The following is a 24,441-nucleotide window of genomic DNA, read 5'->3' as shown; positions in this document are numbered from 1 at the left end:
AAAACTTCAGTGGCAGTTTCTAATCTATGGGTCGAAAAGGAGAATCGTATACCTGGTGTTAATCAAAATACACGTCCCTTGTCCAAAACGCAAGGTCAATTCCCAAAACGACGTTTAACAGAAACTACCAAAAGACTAAGAAAGTGTATAACATACGAAAGTAGGACGGTGTTCTGAAAACAGGAGTAGTCAACAGTTTTATATGATGTTGGAAAAATGCAGGAAAGTTTCTAGGCTAATAATTGAAATCAGCATTCAAATCGTCTAGTAAGTTAGTAGGCCTGTATAAGTTGTGGATAATCAAACTATGTATCTAGGTCGAGTTTTGATTGCAACTCTTCATATACTAGTATCCAACGTGACGATCTAATTCGACACGAAGAATGTACAGCCCCTAGCACGGATATAGAGGAATTAGACGCAGTTATGAAGCCAGAGATTTTGGACACTCTGTCCATATTTACTTACAAGTAAAACATAATTTTTAAATCATTGAATGAAGTGGAAAAATACTGTTATAGATTGTTATTTGTCATTCATAGAAAGCAATAGAATGATGCCAAACAAAAAGAATAGACAAACAAATAGAGGACATAAAAACTCGCGTTTTTGCTTAACTCCGAATTGATAAGCTGTTCTATAGAAAATACAGTTGATTTTAAACATCAAACCTGTGCTATTACGTAAAGGATGAATTTTTGTTAAACAAATGCGTTGATTATCTATCTTTTTGATTAGTGTACTAGAACATTAATTCTATAATAAAGCCCTGTCTGAGTAATAATACTCGATATAATAGTGCATAAATGACAAAGAATTTTTGTTCTCAAGATTTAGCATAAAGCTATAGTGCTTCTGAAGGACCACCCGACGATGCGTCATATTTCTTATACAGCATCAAATGCGTCTTACTGGCGATTGACAAACCATTGCTCGTTACAAGAACTGATCGAAAGGTGAACACGTAAGAAATATCAATCATATCGCTGGTAAGATAGCCTTACGAGTCGAGTTCAAGAACCTCCTCTGCGACAGGGCAGTTTGCAAATCGAGCGAAGCATCAGACAACTGCAGGTTAACTACCTTGGTGATTTATTGTGTGTGGATGCCATGGTAGTTTTGGACGCTTTAACTCCGAAAAGTCTTTAGATGAAGCAATCACATATCATAAAAGACCTACAGCATAGAGAGTAAAACCAGAGTAGCGACGAAAGCGTGGCAAATGGCGTGACGTAACACATGAAATTCAGCCTCTTGCCAATTTACTTCAGCTAAGGTTTTATTCTAACTGCTCATGTAAGAGGCAAATTACACGCGTCCTACCATCATGGCTTAGGCAGAATTAGGTAAACAAAAATTGCTGTGGTCTCCATTGTATTTTATCTGATGTCACTGATCTAATAACATTTCATAATAACATGAAAACAATGCAAAAGGAGACCAAACCATACAATCTTGCCCCGTTTTAGTATAATTGAAACAGGCACGATGTTAGAGATGGCAATAACGAAAACTAACTGACTGGACAAAATCTTCGGTAATTGAGGCCTTTTGAAGCTCAAAGTAGTGAAGAGGTGTGGTTTTCCGTAAGCGCTGTGATGTCCCGATACATCATCAGCCAAGTATCACAAGACAAGAACCGTTAATAGGTAAGCAGTTTCAGCTCTGTTAGCATCAAAAACAATACCGGAATAAGACCCTAATGAAATAATGACTGGGATTAATGAACGTATGCCAAACACGCATGCCGACATGGTTACTGGTAACATCCGACCAACCTCTCGGGCGATGGTTATTGATCCTTACGCTACCCACCCTGTCCATCAGGCCTGTACGTGAAACAGCGTGCTGCAGGCCTGTGGCGTAGAGAGACGTGCTGCTGTGCTGCGATGCGAGGTATATCAAATCAGAGAGAAGCCAGGTGGTATTAGGTCACTCGGTTACCGGCAAAATACTCCCGATTGAAGACTCCTGCAAGATCCTTGCTGCCCCCGACGTTGTTCTGGGTTTCTTGAAAGATAAACCGTCACTTGAGCACTGATTTCGCTTGTTCGAAACCAAACCCTGCTAGTTCGGCAGCGGCTAGAAGTGAAGATTTTTTCTAGCCAACTGTGTCATTGATTAAGTGAAATATTGCGAAATACCAATATAACACAAAATAGGCAAAGAATGCTTTCAATGTGTAATACAGAGTGGTAAGGCAATGAGTAGGGTGTATTCGTCACACACAAGGTTCAAATGAGAGAGTGTAACCCTTTGGGACAAAGCTTCAATACTCAAAGAACTCTTGCCACACTTGCATTGTTTGTACTATTGCTCGTGTTTCTAAGATTAGGGGATCATTTTTCCTGACTGGGGTGAGGCGTAATGTCTGGAGTGTGTGTTTCTTTTTCACTAAACTTCTCTGCAACCACGTCTGTGCCATATGAGACAATCGTGCTGTGACCTAAACGGAGTAAAACCCCTAAGAATACATATCTGATCTGGTGAACAGCCCCACTAATATAGTACAGACTGTTAATATTCTCCGGTAAACGTTGACCAAAAAAGGGGCAGCTGAACTGTATCCGATTCAGTAAAGGTTTACTTCACACAAAAATATGCGTTTACTTCTGTGATGTAAAGGATAACAAGTATTTTGCCTATCTATTATCGTTCTTGATTGGCTGAAAACATTTCCCCCAAAAGATGCAGCCTAGATTTGCAGTCCTCATCAATGAATGCTGCAGTAGGCCTACGCGCCTATTTGTTTACAAAACTCAGGCGCCCTTACATGGTCAAATGTAAACGTTTAGCTAACTAGGTTATACTCTTACCTGAACATGTACATATATCCTGACTGTTATTATCGCAATATAAAGCATTACTACTTCAAGTAAAATTACCCCAGTTTATCTTATAAATGTGGCGTATTTACTGTAACATGTAAACATCTAGATAACGTACGCAAAACATATACAGTAATCGCTGAAAGTTACTAGAAATTCTAACAGTGTATAGTTAATAAGCCTACTGAAGTCGTACTGGAAAAATGATTTCAATGGGGAATTCTGTGATCCATAGTGCACAACATTTCGTAAGTTTGAAAACGTTTTAAATCTAGCTATGACCAATGTTTCTATTGAAAAACTTAAAACGCACCTGAACAAAATTTGCGCTAAATACGTGCAAGCGTTCCTTTGTCGTGATATGTTTTCGTCACTTAGTGCAACAACGTTGCGGCTCGGTTATTGTATGTGAGGGTACCTTTAATGTCATGCAGCGCTTGTACAACAGTCAAACTATGTAACTGTGAAGAATGTTTCCTTGTTTATAACATGTAGTCGCATATCTCGTGACTGTTTATGACATTTTCTAAATCGCAAATTGAAATTACGTATATGTCCCCAATTCCTGAACAAGCTACACCAGAGATAACTGATTTGAATAATGTTTATTTGTTTGGTTGCGATTTAACGCCTCTTCTAACATTATTTCTCTCGCAACTGTAAATATGATGACAACCCATAATTTTGCGGAATTCTAGACCAGTGACGACTAATAAATTGCCATTAACATCACTGGAGAGTTAGAATAAAAGCTTGACTGAGGTAAATTGACAAGAGGCAGTATTTCACGGGTTACGTGTCACCATTTGCCAGCTATCACACGGTCGTTGCTACTCTGGCTTAACTCTCTGTGATGTACGTCTTGCTCAGGTTGAGTATTGCTACTGTATTTATAGCTGTATTGGTTTGTTTAATCAACTGTTTACATGTTTCGTATAAACGCCATATTTAAGAACTCGTTCGCTGGCGGTATGGTTTATAGATGAAGGAAATCGGGAAAACCGTCGAAGTAGAGATATGCACACCGTGTTGGTGGAAGACGAGTAGTTAACGTTACACTTTACGAACACGAGCGTCATCGGCCACTTCTCTTAAGAAAGGACCAATGAAGAGCGAGAGCAGACAAGTGCACAAATTCTCAGTCCGGGCCGGGCTTGAACCACCAGTTCGTGTCCTAGTGAATAATATGCACACTGCTGCTTCAATGTAATTTCATACTGAAGACGTCAGACATGAAATTACCGCTCAAACACATTTTCTGACAGAACTCCTAATGGAGAGAGCAACATCCGGATTCGAACCCGCGACCGAAGTGCTCAAGGGTTAATAGTCTTAACTTAAGCAGCCTGGATTTCACTGCCAGCGTGGACCTGAGCCACGTGCACGAATACCCGTACATATGATGTGGGTCAATTCAGGTCCTATATACGCACTTCATTGTAGTACAGAGAGCCCTAACTGGCATTTTGACAAGAAGATATTTCCATACAATGTTCGTATTATCCCTGGGGTAATTGGACGAATTGGCCTCTTCATTTCCGGTCATTCGTTCACCAGATCATATCCGCAGGGTCGAAAAATAGGGGAGACTGACGCATAGAGACACAGGCTTGACATACGGGCCATCAGCTGTGCTCCGCTCGTGGTGTGAAACACACAGTGAAGTGTAAATCGTACCACATGTTAACTGTGAGAATGGGTCGCCACGTTGGATATACGAACAGGTCCAATCAAAGCGTAATGTGCTATTAGACTAAGAATCATCGAGGCCTGATCCCTTTGTATTCTTTAAATGTGCTTGTATATTAAAAGTGAGGCGTGTACTTTTGCTACAATTTAGACATTTACTGGGAGAGTAACCGTTGAAATACGACTTCTTGTCAATTTACTTTAGTTAGGGTTGTATTCTAACTGTTCATGTAAATGCATAAACATTAGTAAATTACACGCCCCCTAGCACCATGACTTAGGCAGAATTAGGTACAAAAAATGCAGTGATGTTAATACCACAAGTCGTTCATGGATTTATATTAAAAGATACAAGAAACGCTTCACGGAGAAGCTAAGTTACGTCTTTCACTTGCTACAGCACTGTGCCTGCAACTGTGATCCGTGAGTCCACATAGTAAGATTAGCTGTGAGACGCGTCATCCGTGCCTTACAAAAAACAATCTTGATGTTTTCTCAACATAATCAGATATGTCAGTTGTTGGTCGGACCGGTCAGGTATGGTGGCATAATGTAGAAATATCATCAGACATATACCAATATCGAGATCTGTCTTTTCTACAGACCAGGCATCATGGCCATGTAATGGAATTAATGATGACAGTGACAATAAACCCCGACAAAAGTAAATACCGCTCACCTATTCTTGACAAAATAGGAATTAATCTTTCTATTTACTGTTAATATGGAGTATGTTAAAAATGTTTCACGCTAATTTTACATAGGAATTGACTTTCATTGGAAATGGAAACGCATTAGATTCTTAACCTCTGCCGATGGTTTTTCGTATTAGACTAACAGACGAATAAACTTGATATCTATTTATTTATTTATTCATTTATTTGAGTTTTACGCCTTAATCAAGGACATTTCATTTATATGATAGTGTACAGCATTATTCTTGGAGGAAACTGGTGGAACCCACGAAAAAACGTTAAGAATGTGTTTTCACAAACAATGTAGGTTCTTGTCAAGAAGTCTTATTGCAAAGATCCAAATGGTTCAGATTTCGTACTGTTGTTTTAAAACTTTTGCCAACGAATACAGATTCGGAGACGTTTATAACAGTAAAATCCATGTTATACGCAAATTCATATTCTTATTTCAAATATGCATAAGTCTCATTCCAATCATGGCTAAGTGTATCCAGCTCTATGTAAGAGAGCACACATAACCTGTTTCCGCATTGATTCTGCATGGAATCGCACAGCAGGTTGTATTGTTGTAATCTTATTTCTACTCAATCTTGATTTGATGTGTTTACACCGTACTCAAGAATATTTCACGTATACCACGGTACGGCCGGAGAGGAAGCCAGCATGAGCTGGACTTGAACTCATAGCGACCGCATTAGTGGGACGCTCCTGGGTCATCGCTCTGCCATGGCGTGCTATCCCCTTTGCCCACGGAGGCCCCTCAACTCATTCTGTATGAACAGATATTTTCGTTGTCGAACTAGAAATGAGCATTCAGCTAACCTAAACGTGAACAAAATACATGGATTCTTGCATTAGACTCGGAGTAAAATCATCTATCAACTAAATTAATCAATCAACAGAACTGATAAAGCGCTTCAGTGTCTTTTGCAGGGCACATCACCTGTGCGGCCAGCCTGGGTATTGAGACCTTCGTCATTTTCCCGGAAGCGTCGTGTTTCTGACACCGGCCCTGACACACATCTCCTCAGGCAATGTTACACCGTCCCTGTCAGACAGCTGTGGTCGTACTGCGTCAAGGTTTAAGGCATGTTAACCGAGCATCTGTCAGGCATGGTTTGTGTTCTTAGGGTCTTGAGGGTAATGGTAATCGTTTTTAAAATGATGTACAGCTACGACTGTGCATATATATGTAGCTTGATATTCAATCTGCTATTCGGAATATACCATTTCAGTCCTGAGAATGATCAATACAAAATATTGAACCTAGCTCTCAGATTCCAAGTGAATGACAGGGGAAGTGCTGGCTATTCAGGCGTGTGTCGTACCCCTCGAGAACCACTGATTATTGCTGTGTAAGGACATGTCACATACTGAAATAAACTACTTTTATTATACCTATTATAATATTTGTTATGGATAAATTGAACTTATGGATGTAATTGTTATATAAATAACCACTGATGGGGGGAAAAACCGTCATCTGCTGCTCAGTGGAGTAATCGATGACATTAGCAGCATCGTTGGTAAGAACCATACATTATACCTGGAAAAGCACATTTTATCGTTGGTAAGAACCATACATTATACCTGGAAAGGCACATTTTATAGAATTGGATTCCATTTTAGTCGATATAAATACTGTGTCTTCACATTAAAGTTTTAATTCACATTTGAGTTCCTAGAGTAGAAATTGCATATTTGTGTTTTATGGCATTTGACGACAATGTGTTTTTTTTTCTGTTAGAAGGAAGTTACCAAGGCAATCCAAACAATTTCTTAGGTTACTATACAAAATGGAATGCAGGCAAAAAATGAATCTGCAGCAATAATCCAAATGACAACACTATAATGCATGTACCTGCCTGTATCCAAGAAAAGAAATCTACAATATTAATGTTAATGCATCAGCCTGACCTTGAAAGATAGATACATTTTATGACATACAAAAAACGAAATCTACAACATTAATACCAAGGCATTTGCTCTCAGGCAACTCAATAATACATACACCGGCCCCGAGGACTCAGTTGACAGAGCGTCCGCTTGGGGAGCGGGGGGGGGGACGGTAGATGCAGGGTCAATCCTGGGTCAGGTCACAACTAAGACCCGAAAAGGGGAAGTTGTACCTTCCTGGCTTTGCATTCAACATTAAGGGGATAGTGCAACGACTGGTTGACCCTATATGATGGCTCGGCTGAGACAGCTTACTTTCCCTCGATAAGACGTATCAGCGAAGCAACACTGAATAAAGAAGCGGTGGAAATCCGTCCTGCAACAAGGAGGCACATTACATGCACTCTAAGGGCTCTTTCGTCGTCACATGACTTGTTGTTAAGTACGACGTTAAACCTTAAGCACTCACTCACTCAATAACACATGTAGTTTTCTGTATACAAAAAGGAATGCACAGTATTACCGCTGATGCATTTACCGTTGCCCTCTATCTGCACATATAGTTGACTGTATAAAAACAAAAAGGAATCCATAGTATTAAAAGAATTTACCCTAAGCCATCATCACCATAGATGCAGACTGTAGTCACTTAAACTGCATACCCATGCGCATGTATATTTCATGACTGATGATTTACCAGATTATATGTACGCCATTACGGGCCAACAGGTCACACTGTAACCTGTATATTGTTCTACAACGTTACATTTGATTCACGTTACATTTGAATATACCCCGGTTTTTCCAGTAAAATACCGCTCTCATTTTAATATATGTTGCAATTACACAATCACTGTCTTGAGAGGTGTGGAAATGTAGTCATCAATGTTGGCAGCATTTTGGGCAATGCTGAACCAATGACGTATAATAGACTGCAGTTTACATCATTGCATTTCTTTTTACCAACCCCACTTAAGCCGTGGTGCTAGTGAGTGTGTAAGTATTTAAGCATGTACGTAACTATTTAAAATAAAACCCTACCTGACATAAAATTACAAAAGACTGTATTCCATCCGTTACCTGCGATTAATTACCAAATATCGTCGCTGTTCTGTTTTACTATGTACTGTAATGTTTTATCAGGGAACATGAAATTACACATGCCGAAAAAATTGTGTTTTATCTTGTAAGATCTAAATTTTATGTCTCAAAAAGGTGTGTTACGCAAGAAAGATAGCCTTGCTTACTAACAAGACAAATACGAGACATGTGCAAGTATGTAGTGTCATTTTGTTTCGTGCTTCTTTCAAAATTTCATGGTACGACTCATACATACAGGCGTGTGTAATCCATATATTAGTCCAAAGCAAGTCATACATATAACAATTTCCTGTTGAAAATGTAGAGGGAAAGTCCAACGCTGTTTTTCCTCTCATTTAAATGAATTTATTTTTCTCTGGTGACTCTTATTCTCATCTTTGTCTAACACGTAAAGGCCTTCAACACACATATACGCATCCCTTGAATATGAATCTTTCTACCACAAGATATCTAATTTATCCGGTCCAATTTCTCCACTGAGACATTTCGTCTGCCCAAATATTCACACGTATGAAAAACTTTGGCTAGTTTGTTTGTTTCCTATTTCGAAACATATATTTAAACCTGGAATAATTTGTCAGGGCACTATAGCTTGAATAATTGTTCTGCATAACTTGAGTTATCGTAAGCATTCATCTAAAAACATCTGGGCTTGTAAGTCTACCTCGTTGTGCTATCTACTTTACTCAGAAAAACTAAATCTTTGGATGACTTCGTCAACAGATATTCTTAATGCGGAAAGAAGCATCTGAGAGGCGCACATCCTATACAGCAAAAGTGAATTTGAAAATAGGGCCTCATTTTCCCCTGCGTACTGTTGTTTAAGCCTACATTAAGCAATAAAATGCTGGTTTGTGAGAATCGATTTTAAAACAGGTGGTTCTAACATTTGTGGAAAACACTGGCTCAAGAAAGTCAAGTGGGTCATGAAGGTGACAAGCGCGTGACAAGTTGCTCGTGGTGGAGTGTTTCCATGAACAGTTAGACAAATGCCTACCAGAGATAAACTGACAAAAGGCTGTACTTCTTCCGTTACTAAAGAGTCACCATTTCCTAACTACCACACTACAATCCTGTAACAAGGACGTAGGCACGGCCCACATTCTGTTAAGGATTGTCAGACTATTGTTTTGCTGACCACAGTCAGGAAGATTGTGGGATAATTTTATAACTATTATAATATTTATTAATACGTTCGGGATTTTCGTCGCAGAAAAGACACTTGACTAGAATATTACCACTCATTGAAATATACGACTTTCCCGCGTATTAAAATAAGTAGCCACTTTTTTCGGGATGGCATTGTATCGAAAATCTAAACTTTTACCCTTAGTGACACGTGCTACGTCACCAGAGCTTTGCTGAAACTCACTTTACCTCAAGGCAAACGTGAGCGCGTGACCTTGTATACAAATGTGAACATGAACGCATGGAATGTTACATAACTCACCCTATAATGAACACGTGCTGAATGATACCAAACTGATTCCATTCCACAGATTTAAGCTTGTGTTTATATTGAGCGTTAAATATTCCATGGAATACTCTGGTCGATCGACCGATACTAAACATGTTGTTGCACGTTCGAATTCAGTCTTTAGTCGGTACGATGTACATATCTCTACATCACACGTGGGCAAGTTCGCGGGTAACTTGCAAAGGGTGTATGGTTCAACTCCAGGCACTCTGGTCTGTTTCGCCCACAATAATCGGAGAAACATCCTTGAATATAAGCAGTAATTAAATGAAGAAATAACGAAAAAGTGTTTAACCAATGTCACTCTCTCTCTCTCCACGTCATCACTCTCTCTCCACGTCATCACTCTCTCTCCTCGTCATCACTCTTCTCCACGTGATACGGGAAACATGGAATTAACCTTGAACCGAATAATGCGACAAAAACCATCATTTTCGCTGCCGTCAAACGGCTGCCTATGCTTAAGGTACGCTTTTATACCGTTTATTTTATTTTTATACCGTTGAAACATCAAAATAAAAAGTTTTAGAAAATCCTCAAAGTCACAAATTTGTGTTTAATCTGGTAAACACTGACAAAAGACACTCTCATATAACAAAAGCATGGGTAACAAATGATCATAATCGTCCGATAAGAACCAGATTGGATTACTTACTAAATGTGTACGTAAACAATTCATCGGTATAATGCGCATTCTCCCGATATATAAATAATATTGCTTAAAACCTGAAAAATGCTGTTGTATGACAATCTCCCGTTACGTACATTATTTGCCCACCTCTGCCGCTCGTCAGTATATTTAATTCATGTTTAATTACTTATTTACATACCTGACTTTTCCGGAGGCTGTTTTGTAAGAGCTCAGGTAGAGTCCTCTCATGTCTGTCGTTAAATGTCCGTCAAAAGCACCCACGTGCAGAGAATAGTCTTTTCCTTTTTTCAAGGGTTCCGATAGCTCCACGACGTACTGCTGGTTTCGTGGCACCCGAAAAGTTGAACGTATTTCACGTTCCTCAAGGGTGTCCGAATCAGTCACGGATACAGACGCGTCACTGACGTTTAACTTTTCATGCCGGTGAAAGATGATGAAAGGTGTGGATTTATCCACGTGAAGGTCTATTCTGACTGAGCCAGAAAAACTGAAACCTGTCAAATTCACCACTAAGTCCACCTGGTACCGATGGGGAATCAACGAGTAAGGCAAGCGTATTTTGTCAGATATTGGCAAGTTTTGGTCGCTGGATGGCGTTGACGCCACTATCCCGTCATTAACCACTTTGTCCTGGTTGCCATTGTCTTCTGGGCACCACCAAACGCGGCCAAAAAACGCCGCCAAGAGCGCCACCAACAACAACGCCCCTAATGCTGTGAGAACGAGCGCCACAGCTTTTAACCGTGTTACATAACAGCCTTTAGAGCGCTCCCGAAAAGTCACGATCGTGTCTTGACACCCATTGTTTACCGCGTTGTGGTTTTCGCTACGGACTAGATGGCTATCTGCCATTGTGTGCTGCTGCGGCCGTGCTTTGCGTTGTTGTTGCTAAACGCCGGCACGCTTGGAGAATCTCACCTTGCTGATATATAACCCGTATGAGCAGACATTGGTGAAGAAGGTCTGTGATAAATAACAGCCCCGGATGACCTGTCGGACCACCGAGCGATCTTTCTTTCACAATTAACTGCCCTCTTCTCAGTCCTCCTTCAGATCCCTGCGACAGTCATGACTGCTTTGGAGACTGCTTTGGAATCCTAATCGAGTTTATACCCAAAGGGTGTCGTACCAAAAATCGGTGGCTTGCGTGACTAAACCGTCCTCGTCCTCTATGCAAAGTTGTTCAAGCAAGAACCTTGGAATCATATACCCTAGCGAGATACACGACGTCCTCTTTGGACGAAGAACGGTTTCCCGGTCCTATTTAGAATACAGTGGGATATTGTAATTTACCCCGACTATATCCACAACGGACTTATTCCGCTGTAGGCCGTGTCACCGAGACACAATAATAACCCGACATTTCCCCTCCAGTACAACTTTTCTCTGTACTTCACCTTGGTTCCTTTAAGGCCACACTTGCCCGAGACTTTGGTCAAGACGTATACGGCTCTTTTATCCAAAACAGCACAGTTGTTTCTTTGTCGCATGCACCAGGGGGCGCCTTCTGTTGTCATAGGCGTGGACCGTTAGCGGTAAAGGAGGCCTTGCGACCAGCTTATTGTATTACAGCGTACACCCGCAGCCTCTAGCTGCCACTTTTCTACTGTCGACTTTCCCTTGAGAATAGCATCTAATTCAGTTAGCCGCGGAGCAAGAAAGATGGGCCAAAGTTGTAGCATACGACCCCTTTAAAGGTGTCTAGGCCTGCTGGAAAAACCAGAGGAGCAAGCCAGGCTAGCTAGGGGTGTTTGTGAGGATTACGGCTGGATATATAGCATACACGTTGGATAAAGCCTATACCTATGCACACATATACTGGCCTGCGCCTTCCCTCGATCCCGTTTCCACGGCGCATTCCCCCAAGCTCGTGCCCCAGGCTGTGTATGTCACACTCAAATATAAACGACTGCGGTGGTAAAACCACTGCAATTTCAGCTCAGCAAATGAACCCACTGAATGTCACTGTACGGCAACGTATAGGAAAAGCAAGCATCTAAAGGATGAAATCGTAACCCCTCCCCCCTTCTCGCCCGCACCATTCCCTCCGACCTTCCCCAGCCACGACGTTCTCTGTCATACCATTTAGATCAATCATTTCTGAACTCTACTCCGCCGTCCACACAAAGTATGCGACAAACACTGAGCGTGAAAGGGACACACATAGCCAGAGGCAATTGCGTTATTATGCAACATTTTGATTGATTCACCAATGGTTTTATATTTATGTGTACTCATTTGATTGGTGTTATGAATTATAAAGGTGGAAAGCGGGAAGACTATTGGAGTCACAAGGCCCAAAGATGTGGCCTTGTAACGCAGCGAGCTGCAGGGGGAGATCCTATGACCGATATAGTTGTGTTTACGTATACAAAAATAACAGAGCCATTCAATAATAAAATCCAACATTTGTAGATTTGTATTTCCCAAATGTCCAAAAATTTGAGTTCCATTTATATAAAGAGAAAACATGCTGAAATAAAGACTAATTAAATGGCACCAGAGTTAATGAATAAATGGAATGCTAGGATCTAACGTCACGTCAGCAGTATTTCAGCCATATCGTGACTAGAATATGTTTAAAATAGGACATCGTTTAAAAACAAGACCAGTAAGGGACAGTCCCTTGTCAAACCAGATAAATTTAAAGTTAAAGTTCAAAATATAAAAGACAACAGTATAGAGAGTAAAACCAGTGCATCACCGACCGTGAGAAGGTCTCGCAGCAACCTGCGGATGGTCGTGGGCTTTTCCCCGGGCTGTGCCCGTTTTCCTCCCATCACAATGCTGGCCGCCGTCGTATAAGTGAAGTATTCTTGATTACAGCGTAAAACACCAATGAAATAAATAAATATTATTGGTGAAATTCACTCCTGTCAGTATTACCTCCCTTGAGGTTTTACTCTGATTGGTGTAAATGCTTAAATAGTAGCAACTCATATTCCCGCTATCATCATGGCTTTGCTAAATTTGATAACATATAATGATGTTAAGTGTAATATATTAGACGTCACTGGTCTAGAAAATCTCATCCTAATTAATGTATGAAGATGTTTAGCAATGCAAGATCAGATTACATCATACGTATTTCTTATACATTAAACTGAAAAAATACCATTACATTCAGTTCTTATGCGATAACCAGAGGGACATATGTTAACCATTCAACAACAGCATCGCCTTCCTCACTGTGACACAATTTGAGTGAAATGTCACATGCATGACATTCGAGGGACTAACCTCCATGGAGAACAAAATTATCTGAATGACTAAATCATCCATGTGGACATATTCTGTTTATTTGGCCCACACAGGAACGTTCTAGGTTAGTCGCGCTTTACACTAATCTTGTCTAAACAACTAAGGTCCCTTTTTTTTTCTTACAGGGGACACTATTCATTTTCACCGGGAATCCTATTCGGCTCTCACCAAGCACTCTAATCGTTTCTCATCGGGAACTATTTATTTCTCCTCGGGGGTCCTAATCTGTTCTCACCAAGCACCCCAGTCGTTTCTCACAGGGGATCTTACTAGGTTCTCACAGGGAGCCTTAATCGTTTCTCACCGGGTACTCCATTCTACGGGGACCCTCTTCGTTTCTCAACGTTGGCCCTATTCGTTTCTTACAGGGGACCCTTTTCCTTCCTCATAAGGGACCTCATTTGTTTCTCGACGGGGATCCTATTCGTTTCTCAGCAGTGGCCCCACGGGGAGGCATTTAAGAACAAACGATATTACTGCAACTGCATCTGGTTCCAGTGATGCAGCATTGTGGATGTCGCGATTTTGAGGCCGGTGTGCTAAAAGGAGACGATATTATATGACCTAAGTAATGCTAAAAGAGGACAAAAACAACTGTGTATTTGAGAATTCAATAACTCACGGGATTGCTGAAAAGGCAAACCACCATTTTCGTCGTGTGATACTGACAGAGCACATCGACATAACACGATAACGCAATGTTCCTCTGGAAAATAACTAAACGGTACCTGGCACTGATGATAAGTTGTATGTTATCGACTGGATTTGACTTCTCACTTGCAATGTTCAATATACATAATTCGAAACCTGCGAGTTTCTAAAAAGGACTTGGAAACGGTGGTGGTATCAGAGTAATCCGTAAAATTTCCATTAACGGCGAATCAGACGTATCGATCGTAGTATGGAGCTAATAAGGACTTTGTGTAGACCCTGGCGGTACACATCAAAGTGCCTGGCGACAGGTGCTTGCTATTACCTGGATTCCCAGTTTGCACTTACATCGATCGGCATTTACTTACTTAATACCTGACTAAACTAAAGCAGCTTTTATTGGTTCGACTGACTATGCATAGAAGTCGCAAATGCCAATGCTCTTTCCCTTCGATTTATTTTATTTTAAACTGTGGGCTGTTTAAGAAATAAAACGTAGTTTGTCATGTTCAAATCACCTACATGCAGATAATGCACAGCAGACATGAGCCGTTCCCTGTTTGAGAACGAGAGGCCGCAAATATGCCTTTCACTATAAGCACTGTTTGAGAACGAAGGGCTGTATAAGCAAGGTATAATAATAATAACCGAAAAGCAACATCTTAGTTAACTTGTCCCTGTGTCTCAGTGTGCACTGTGACCAATTAGATGGATAATTAACTCAGCTTACCGAGATTGTATGTACAACTTACAGAAATAACTGTGAATAAGCGAACACCCTGTGTCCATATTTATTTACCTTGCTCTCGAATGCCTCAAAAGATCGATTTTGTCTATTTGATCTCAGGAGGAGACACACATGAGAGCTTATACCAGGCGCGTCAAACGCAAAGGTCCCTATGTAGACTGCCTACCCATGACTGCCTTCTCGTTTAAATTGACCAGGAGGGACATAGGGTTCTCCCGGGCTCTTCCTGGTTTCCTCCCAATGCCATGCTGGTCACCGTCATATCAGTGAAATATTCTTGCGTACGGCGTAAAACATCGATTAAATAAATAGATAAATATAAATTCACCATGAAAAAATAAACAAACAAATGAAAATTTCAGATGGATAGAAAATAATAATTTGCGTCGTTTTCGTCGCTTAATTATATTGTATTCCTGCATAAACCAGGATTCTGCTGGTGAGTTAAACATCTCCGAGGCCAGGTCCCTTTGCATTGTTTTAATGTTATTGTAAATTAAATGTAATGAAAACACAGCGTGTTGAGTAATTCTACACCAGTAACGTCTAATAAATTGCACTTAACATCACTGCTTTTCTGTACATAATTCTGCTTAAATCATGATTCTAGAGGGTGCGTGAGTTGCTACTGTTTACGCATTTACGTGAACAATCAGAATACAAACCTAACTGACGTAAATTGACTAGAGGCCGTATTTCACCAGTTACGTGTGGCATTTACCCGCTATCACATTGGCGTCGCTGGTCTGATTTTACTCTCTATGCTGTACATCTTTAATTATATTAATGGTTGATTTTCAGAAAAAAAATCGGCTTATATTTATTTTAGTTTCGTTTTAATAGGGTGTGATAGTTATATAATAAATATATTCATGTTAGATCAGAAAATGCTGCTCGGAAAAAGTTTCAGCTGAATTTGAAAATAACTTATGCATATAAGTATTTATTTATTCCTTCCTTTGATTAAGGTCCTGTGCCTATGGAAAACTTATCCAGTAGCATGGCGGTCATTCCATGCATTCGCGTATATGAACTCTGAAAAACCACGAAACACCAGCTGAAAATCCCCAAACCATCCAAATGATAGTGTAAATGTGGTCGAGTGGTTAGCGTTCCAGCGTGGCGCAATGACTCAGAAACTTTTTCGCAGGGTGTTTCAGTTAACTTTCTCTGGAATTAAAACCACGACACATGCAGAGTTTCATTACGAAGAATAATACTTTTGACGATTGTTCGAGTGACATTTGAATTGCCTAAGCCGCCATAAAAAAAACTACCTCCTTATCTAGTCACTGTAGTAACTCAACCCCAGTGGCCTCTCACCAAAGCAGTCGATGTGAGTTGAAGTACAGTTCATGTTGGCTTCCTCTCCGGGTGTGCGTGAGTTCTGCCAGAAACCTGCAGATGGGTGTGGGTTTCCCCTGGGCTATGGCCGGTTTCCTTGCAAAAAAAAAAAAACCTGGCCACCGTCAGTAAAGATTAAAAGAGTAAAAAATTCTTGAGAACGGCGTTAAACGCCAGCCAAATAAATAAGTACATACTAACGCAACAATGTAATACTACCTGAACACAGGATGTCATAGCGATAGGCCATCTTTAGTTTGCGTCATTCGTGGTCATTACTCTATCATCCTTGACAAACAACATCCACGTGACCAAACGCAATTCTTGTAAATGAGGCAAGGTTCGGTCTCGGTTCAAAATTATTCTTCTCAACCTGCCTCGTCGTGGAGAGTGACTACGTATGAAATGATACCATGAGCTTTGAAACCTTTCTTACACGCCTTAGTGGAGTTCAGCATGAAGGAGATAGTGCAACGACTGGTTGACAGGTATCAGTATAATGGTTCTGGCGGGGTTACTTGCCTTCGGTAAGTCGTCTCAGTGAAGCAGCACTAGATAAAAGAGCGGTGGAAATCCATTCTGCGACAAGGAGGTACATCACATACACCCTAAGGATTCCTTCGTCGTCATATGACTGAAAAATTGTTAAGTACGACGTTAAACCCCACTCACTCACTCATTCACACGCCTTAGGAATTAATTTTCCATTAAAAAGCAAAGGAAGAGAAATGCTTGAAAACCCGCTAACACCAAGATGTTTTCCCATCGTCGTGTCGGTCAATCTCTTCGGTGCATTCTCGTATAGATGAGTAAATTTTCAAAAACTAGATTGTCAGCCCCCATGACAGCAAACTATCTGAATATTGAACAATCACGGCTACTTAACCGTTGAGCCAATCACCACCCATTTAGCAGGGTTGAGAGTCGGAGATAGTTCAGTTCTTTGCCAGAACTTCCGCGTGTTCAGGTTGCAATGTCCCATACAAATGTTTACACAAGGAGAAATTTTGGCATCACACTGGTGTTCCATACTGCTTTCAAGGAAGCAACGTCTCTTCTTTCTGAGCCCTCTGGGTTTTTCTGTCTGGCCAGTATCGAGTGAACCATAAGTTAAACAGGTAAGAATCAAATATAAAAGACTGTAACATGGAGAAGAAAACGACAGTGTGATGGTTGGCAACAACTGTTAAATCGCAATTCATCAGACGTCACGTGTCTAGTATTACTAAAAATATGTTGTTATGACATTTTATAAACTATCGCTTGAAAACAGTACGACGAGAGCCGGTGTCGGGGCGATTAGGCCACAAGCAGAATCCTTGTCCATACAGGAATACAGTACAAAAGGCTACGACTTGAAGAGTAAAATCAGAGCAGTGACGAGAGGGCGATGCTTACCAAATGGTCACACGTAACAGGTAAAATTCGGCCCCATTTTAGCTTAGGTCATCGCACTGCTCTAGCTTGCTAACAACTATAGGCCACGGAGGCCCCAGTGCTTAAAAAACTAAACTCAGAACAGAAAAGAACTCAAACTGTGGCTGCTACATTGTTTTGCCGTAAAAAAATCCGTGTGCAAATTTTCCTTCAACAAAAGATTTTAATGGTAACTGTGTTGAATTTTTGAATTAAGTCCTTTATACCATTGATAACTATGAGCCCAGGGTTTGTGTTTATCAAGCAAGAAATAGGCTATACATATCAAGCAACTGCACAAATAGGCAATACATATCCAGCAACTGCACAAATGGGCCATACATATCAAGCAACTGCACAAATAGGCCATACATATCAAACAACTGCACAAATAGGCCATACATATCAAGCAACTGCACAAATAGGCCATACATATCAAGCAACTGCACAAATAGGCAATACATATCCAGCAACTGCACAAATGGGCCATACATATCAAGCAACTGCACAAATAGGCCATACCTATCAAGTCATTAGTGAGTCGAACCCAGGACAGGAAAGAACTCAAATCGTGGTTGGCGCATTGTTTTGCAGTACAGGATCAGCGTACGCACAAAGCTTAGCGGAACAAAAGATTTTAGTGCTAACTGTGCTTTAATTTTTGAACTAAACATTTACACTTTTGATAAATATGTTTCCATACACACATGAGTTATACTTTGGTGAAAATCAAAACCCTCACCAATCCAATCCAGGATGTTTGCAGACATTGTGCGTGTGTGATAACGTTATGTACGTTCGGCAGTACCTACGTGATCCGAGAAGGCTTCCAGAGACCTATCCAATTACCGTGGTCTTTCTGTGGGTCACTCGGAAACCCGGCAAGCAATTAAGTGTCGTTTACCACGTATTGCTGACAGTTCTTCGTCCAGGCCCTTAGCCGGGGTCTTCTCCCGTTATGGGGTAATGACTCGTTTCCTAGACAGAGGGGCGAAGTGGAAGGTGTGAAAATAGTGCCCGGCTAAGACGATATGCAAAACATCACCCAGGGGGACTTTAAATTGCAGTAGTGCCTTGGAAACTGGAGAAGACCTATGAATGTTAAGGAGGCTTAGGGTTTATGGCGTGATCATACGGCCGTCTGTGTTAGCACATTGTTGGCATCGTCTCTGGTCACTGGGGACTTATCCCTATTCGGCTTTGATAACGTACCTCATTAGATTCCGGACGAAAAACTTGTCCGTCAGTTTGTTGCTCGGTGTTGTTGGGGAATAGCATACCTAATCGTTTTCTGGGAATTCCTCTGCGCTGGTTGACCTGTTGATTAGTGGCGTACGCTGGACTCTGCGTGAAACGAAAAAGTTATCCGTCCACATCCTGTCATCTCCTTACTGTCGTTCTAAACTAGCCTCCAAACTATAAATTATTCTATGAACTGTTATTACTTCTTAAAGGATATCTCAAAAGGTACTATAAAACGAAGTGTTGAGTTTTAAGAAAAATGAAAAAAGATATCGCCAAAAATTAAATTTTTTTCAATTTTTTGATATTACCTCTATTTTATGCGTATTTTCGTCAGTGGTGTGAAATATTCGGAAATGACGTCATCGATGAAAATACTGGGATTACAGAACCAGCTTAGCGCCCCAACAAAGTTGTTTTGACAGCTATCACGGATGACGTCATTAGAGCAGGCTGCTTAATATCCGCACTGACCACTGGAGCCTTATAGGTTACACGAGCGCATTGACTTTCCTTACTATTTATGTAATAAATTTGCCAACTTCAACCTTTAAATTATATATCCCATAACTTTCGCGTGGCACAATGCTATACAACCACATGCAACTTGTACTATTCTCTACAACATATCAAAAAAATCAAGCTAGCATGACTACCATGTCTTTTAGCTGTGGATGGTGGAAGTTTAGTCATAGGATTTTGTTTCCTTGGTAACCTCGAGCGGGGAATGACGTCACACTGGCAAAATAGACCAAATTCTGATAGACTTTAACTAGATGCAATTTAAGAGGGAAGAAATTTAGGTTGTGTATCAACAACCTAAAATGCCTGTGTGGCAGTATTACCCAATCAGTGCTCCTACGCTGTTCAGTTCGGATGCAAATCTTGGACCCAACTGCCTTAATTGCGCATGTGTAACGTATGGGAAGACTGTAGTTTAAAGCCACGTTTATAGCCCAAGAGAAAAAAAATTAGAAGTTTTGATGTATTTTTATATTAGTCACACCATATTCTCCATATTGAGAAGTAAATAGCAAGTGTTTCATGTATCCTTCAAAATGCAGTTTTATGTCGGGCATGAAAGTGTAAAAACATCACAAAAACTCACTGTAGCACAGTACTTCCTTCAGCCAAGTTTGACATCATACGTGTATTTGGGAAAAAGGGTCGGCGTATTCTTTAGTAATGGGCGTATTAAGTATTCCATTGTTTTCGCTCTTCTAAACTGACAGATGCGTGCCTGGGAACATACTAACGTCCTACATAACAGTGGATCTTGGGCGACACCATTTCGAAGTTTAGGGGTGAGTGAAGGTACTCATGCTACTTGTAATTAAATGCATTATCAAAGACAACAATAAAGTCACATCAGTAAATAAATAGGACAGCGTGGTACACACGGAGAAATTTATGCGAAAGTCAATAAGAAATTTGGGGAACAAATAAACCAAAATTGATTCGTCCCAACATGTTTCCTCGCCTATTTTGAGAGGCTAGTGGGGTTTTTTTTCCAACGAATAAATGAATGTATCGTGAAGAAGGTTGTTTGGTGTATGCTGCTTATTACTAATAAATCAGGCGTATGTTTAGAATGTGTACAAGAGAATGGCAGTTTTAAAACTGAAATCTAGAGTTATCAGCAGATATAAACAGTGTTCAAACAGGATGATATTCACTACTGGCTTGCTCTTAATAGATACCTTTATAAAAATGTTTACCCAGTAGTTGAATAGCAGCGTGTTCATGAATCCGCAGAGATAACGGAGGCCTCCGTGGCCGAGGCTGTTAGCATGCCAGGACAGCGCAATGACCCTAGTGCCTTTCACTAATGCGGTCGTTGTGACTTCAAGTCCAGACCACTCTGGCTTCCCCTCCGGCCGGACATGAGAAAGTTTTCCAGCAACCTACTGATCGTCATGGGTTTCTCCGGTTTCTACCCGGTTTCCCCTCACCCCAATCAAATAAATAAGATAACGTGAAGTCACACAGTATTGGTATTTATGCAATGGGGACCTGTTAACGCCGGGCATCAGGACCTAGCGGTCATGTTCACTGACGTCAAACGTTGCTTTCCGAGTTCATCCTTATGACGTCACATTAAAGGTAGAACGACGTTACAGAAGAAAATATTACAATGTAACGTTGTAGTCGGTTCGTTACAATCCAGTTTTGACTTACCAATGAATTGAGGTCTTGCTTGACACTAATACCATCTCAAGGGATTAAAAAATATACCGCTTTCCCGTTCTGCAAATATCATTTGGTAGCTCTCATTTACTTACTTTACCTTATCTATCCAATTTAAGAAATGCAGAATAGACTCTGACTGGGTGATTGTGGAGATAGGATCACCTGTGTTAAAGCCTTAACCCTTGGTCATTTGAGGCTATTAATTTAAAGTGTTAATATTGACGTGTGGACGGCGATATGAATATCTAAGCGAAAGTTATCTGCCAGCCTGTGTTTATGTTATTTCTCCACCCATTTCTATCGTACTTGTTTTATCTAAAAGAAATTCGTCTATTTTCGTCTATTTTCACAAGTGCAGGAAGTTATGGTTAGCACCAATAGTTGTTTTACATTCAAAAGATTAATCTGTTGTGTGAGTGGTGCTAGAATTTATTCTGTTATTATAACGCAATATTCTGCCATATTCAACACAATATCCCGTTAGTCTGATAGAATCTTCAATAAATAGAATATGTGTGTTATATTTAGCAGAACAATCTGCTGCGGTAGCAGAAAACATTCACTTAGCATCACTTAGGCAACAGACTTTCTGTTAAAATGAACATATTAATGTAAATATTTCTTACTACAGCCGCTTTCCACTGCTATGTTGTATTGAACGATATGGTAATTAAGGTACCATTCGACCTTTGTAAATTGGAACCTTATTGGATAGTGAATCATGCATATTCATGAAGGAAAATAGCCACAACACACAGCGGTGAAGAGTCATTATGGCTCAGGAAATCAAAGTACATCATGTAAAACATTGCTACCTTTATTAAATGAAGATGAACTAAATTAGGACAAGCACCCTCTTAGTTCATGGGATTTTAGCAAACAAAAAATTGTATCGTCTGAACGCGACATGTGAAATAAACCTAATTTCCTTCCATAAATTTAAAGATTTAAAGATTTAACACTATCGGCTGAAAAGATTTAACATAATTGGTTGAAAAAGATTAAACATTTATCGGTCGTTGTAACATCCAGCTGTCAAAAACTGTTTCTGCAATATTGGTATTTTATTACAGTATCGGATGGTTTCTGCAGTATTGGTATTTATTACAGTATCGGTTGGTTTCTGTAGTATTGGTATTTATTACAGTATCGGTTGGTTTATGCAGTATTGGTATTTATTACAGTATCGGTTGGTTTCTGTAGTATTGGTATTTATTACAGTATCGGTTGGTTTCTGTAGTATTGGTATTTATTACAGTATCGGTTGGTTTATGCAGTATTGGTATTTATTACAGTATCGGTTGGTTTATGCAGTATTGGTATTTATTACAGTATCGGTTGGTTTTATGCAGTATTGGTATTTATTACAGTATCGGTTGGTTTATGCAGTATATGTATTTATTACAGTATCGGTTGGTTTCTGTAGTATTGGTATTTATTACAGTATCGGTTGGTTTATGCAGTATTGGTATTTATTACAGTATCGGTTGGTTTCTGCAGTATTGGTATTTATTACAGTATCGGTTGGTTTCTGCAGTATTGGTATTTATTACAGTATCGGTTGGTTTATGCAGTATTGGTATTTATTACAGTATCGGTTGGTTTCTGCACTATTGGCATTTATTGTATTATCGTCGCATCATACCTGCCCATAGTGCAGAACAGGGCAGTAATTCACCATCATACATAAATCTGTCCATACAGTAAATATTTACGTTAACAATATTGCTAATTTTGCGTTGTTGATTTAACAAGCGCAGTCTGTTACACACATATGTATGATTTGACCGACATTTGTTGAATATCATTCATTATTCACTGCAGGCACACACCATAGAAACCAGTGGGTGTAACTCCCAGGTAATCACTTCCCCTGGGGTCGTATTCTAGGACAGATAAGTGTGTGGGCAGACCCACCCTCGTCAATTCTCTACCACCCGATCAGGCTCGCTATGAGACAGCTGCCGGATTTGGTACACGCTGGAGTGTGCGTATATGGTGTCCAAATTTTCCATTTCAGTTTTAACTTGCTTTTGCTCTCGTTTTAGTTCAATTCTCAGCTTACATTCTTACCGTTGGACTAAATGCGCAGAGGGATCATTTCATTCTGATTAAGGAAGAATTCCGAAGGAGCTGTTTTAAAATTTGAAAGTCTGGATTTATATTCCTGGAAAACATGTTTTTAATATGCGATTTATGCACAGATGTCTGTTAAATTTTTTTAAGAGTGGTTCTTTAAATCTTAAGAAAAAGTATGCAACATCAAACAAATTTTGGGCTCAAATTACAGACAGATTGAGGATACTTTAATCCTGCATTTTTTTTTAAATATGAAACGATGGAACTCTTTGCTGGTTTAAACATTATGAATGCAAATGTCTGAACCTGGCCACGGAGGTTTTAGAAAATTGAGATTATCTGAAATAAAGATTTTATTGTAGTAATATCAATTACAACAAAGAAACTCTCATTTATAATTAAGGTTTTGGATACAGCAGACCACACTCAAAACACATTTTGTACTTGTAACACATATAATTTAACTTTCTTTATAGCAATTGACGAATTCCTGCCATCATAATGCTGACTGCCGCCGTATAACTGAAATAATCCTGAGTACGCCGTAAAACTCCACTCAAATAAAATAAATAAATAAATAAATAAATAAATATTATAAATAAATCTTCATCTTCATAACTGATCCTTTTGCATTTGCACACTGATTTAATAAACTCATAATCAAAACTCTAGCTATTTATGCAAAAAGTGGACCTCTGAATCTCTAATCTTGTTTAATCTGGGTCAAGTTCACCAAAAGTTCACCAACCAATCAAAATATCTAAGAGTGGAGATACAAGATGCCGTGTATATTCAACAATAGGTAAATAAGTAGATCTGACTACGTGGAATGGAGTTCCAAATATCTGCGGTATTTTAAAATGATTAGCAAAAACTCATTGGACATGCATTGATCGATTTTTTTGCCTATAAAATCTCCAGCATAGCCTCTTCACGTAAAGAAGATTGAAGGTTGGAAAAACACCGGCAATCTGGTATTTGTGTATATGAATTACGTCAGAGGGAACGTCCATATGTCGCGTTCATTGACGACAACGGCTAAAAGAACAATCACAGCGGGTTGCGTATGTATCACCTGCTCACCAATCACCAACCAGCATGCCACAACAATAGCGACGATTTGGGCTACCTATGAAACAGATGTTACCCGCAGTGATTGAGGGAAGTAATTG

At 39.9% G+C, this 24,441-nt stretch overlaps 1 protein-coding gene across 1 annotated transcript in view; it reads right to left on the bottom strand.

Annotated features, from left to right (window-relative positions):
* The window catches only part of LOC135462482 (glutamyl aminopeptidase-like), a 52,202-nt gene extending 41,012 nt beyond the window's left edge, over positions 1–11,190 (bottom strand). Inside the window, exon 1 of the mRNA XM_064739708.1 lies at positions 10,517–11,190. Within this exon, the coding sequence (XP_064595778.1) occupies positions 10,517–11,190 (674 nt within the window). The remainder of the gene's footprint in view (positions 1–10,516) is intronic.
* Positions 11,191–24,441: the final 13,251 nt, after the last annotated feature.

Source organism: Liolophura sinensis, chromosome 2 (assembly GCF_032854445.1).
Source record: "Liolophura sinensis isolate JHLJ2023 chromosome 2, CUHK_Ljap_v2, whole genome shotgun sequence".
Classification (NCBI taxonomy): Eukaryota; Metazoa; Mollusca; class Polyplacophora; order Chitonida; family Chitonidae; genus Liolophura; species Liolophura sinensis.
Note: the sequence above shows the minus strand (reverse complement) of the source record. Positions and strands in the feature narration are given on the sequence as shown.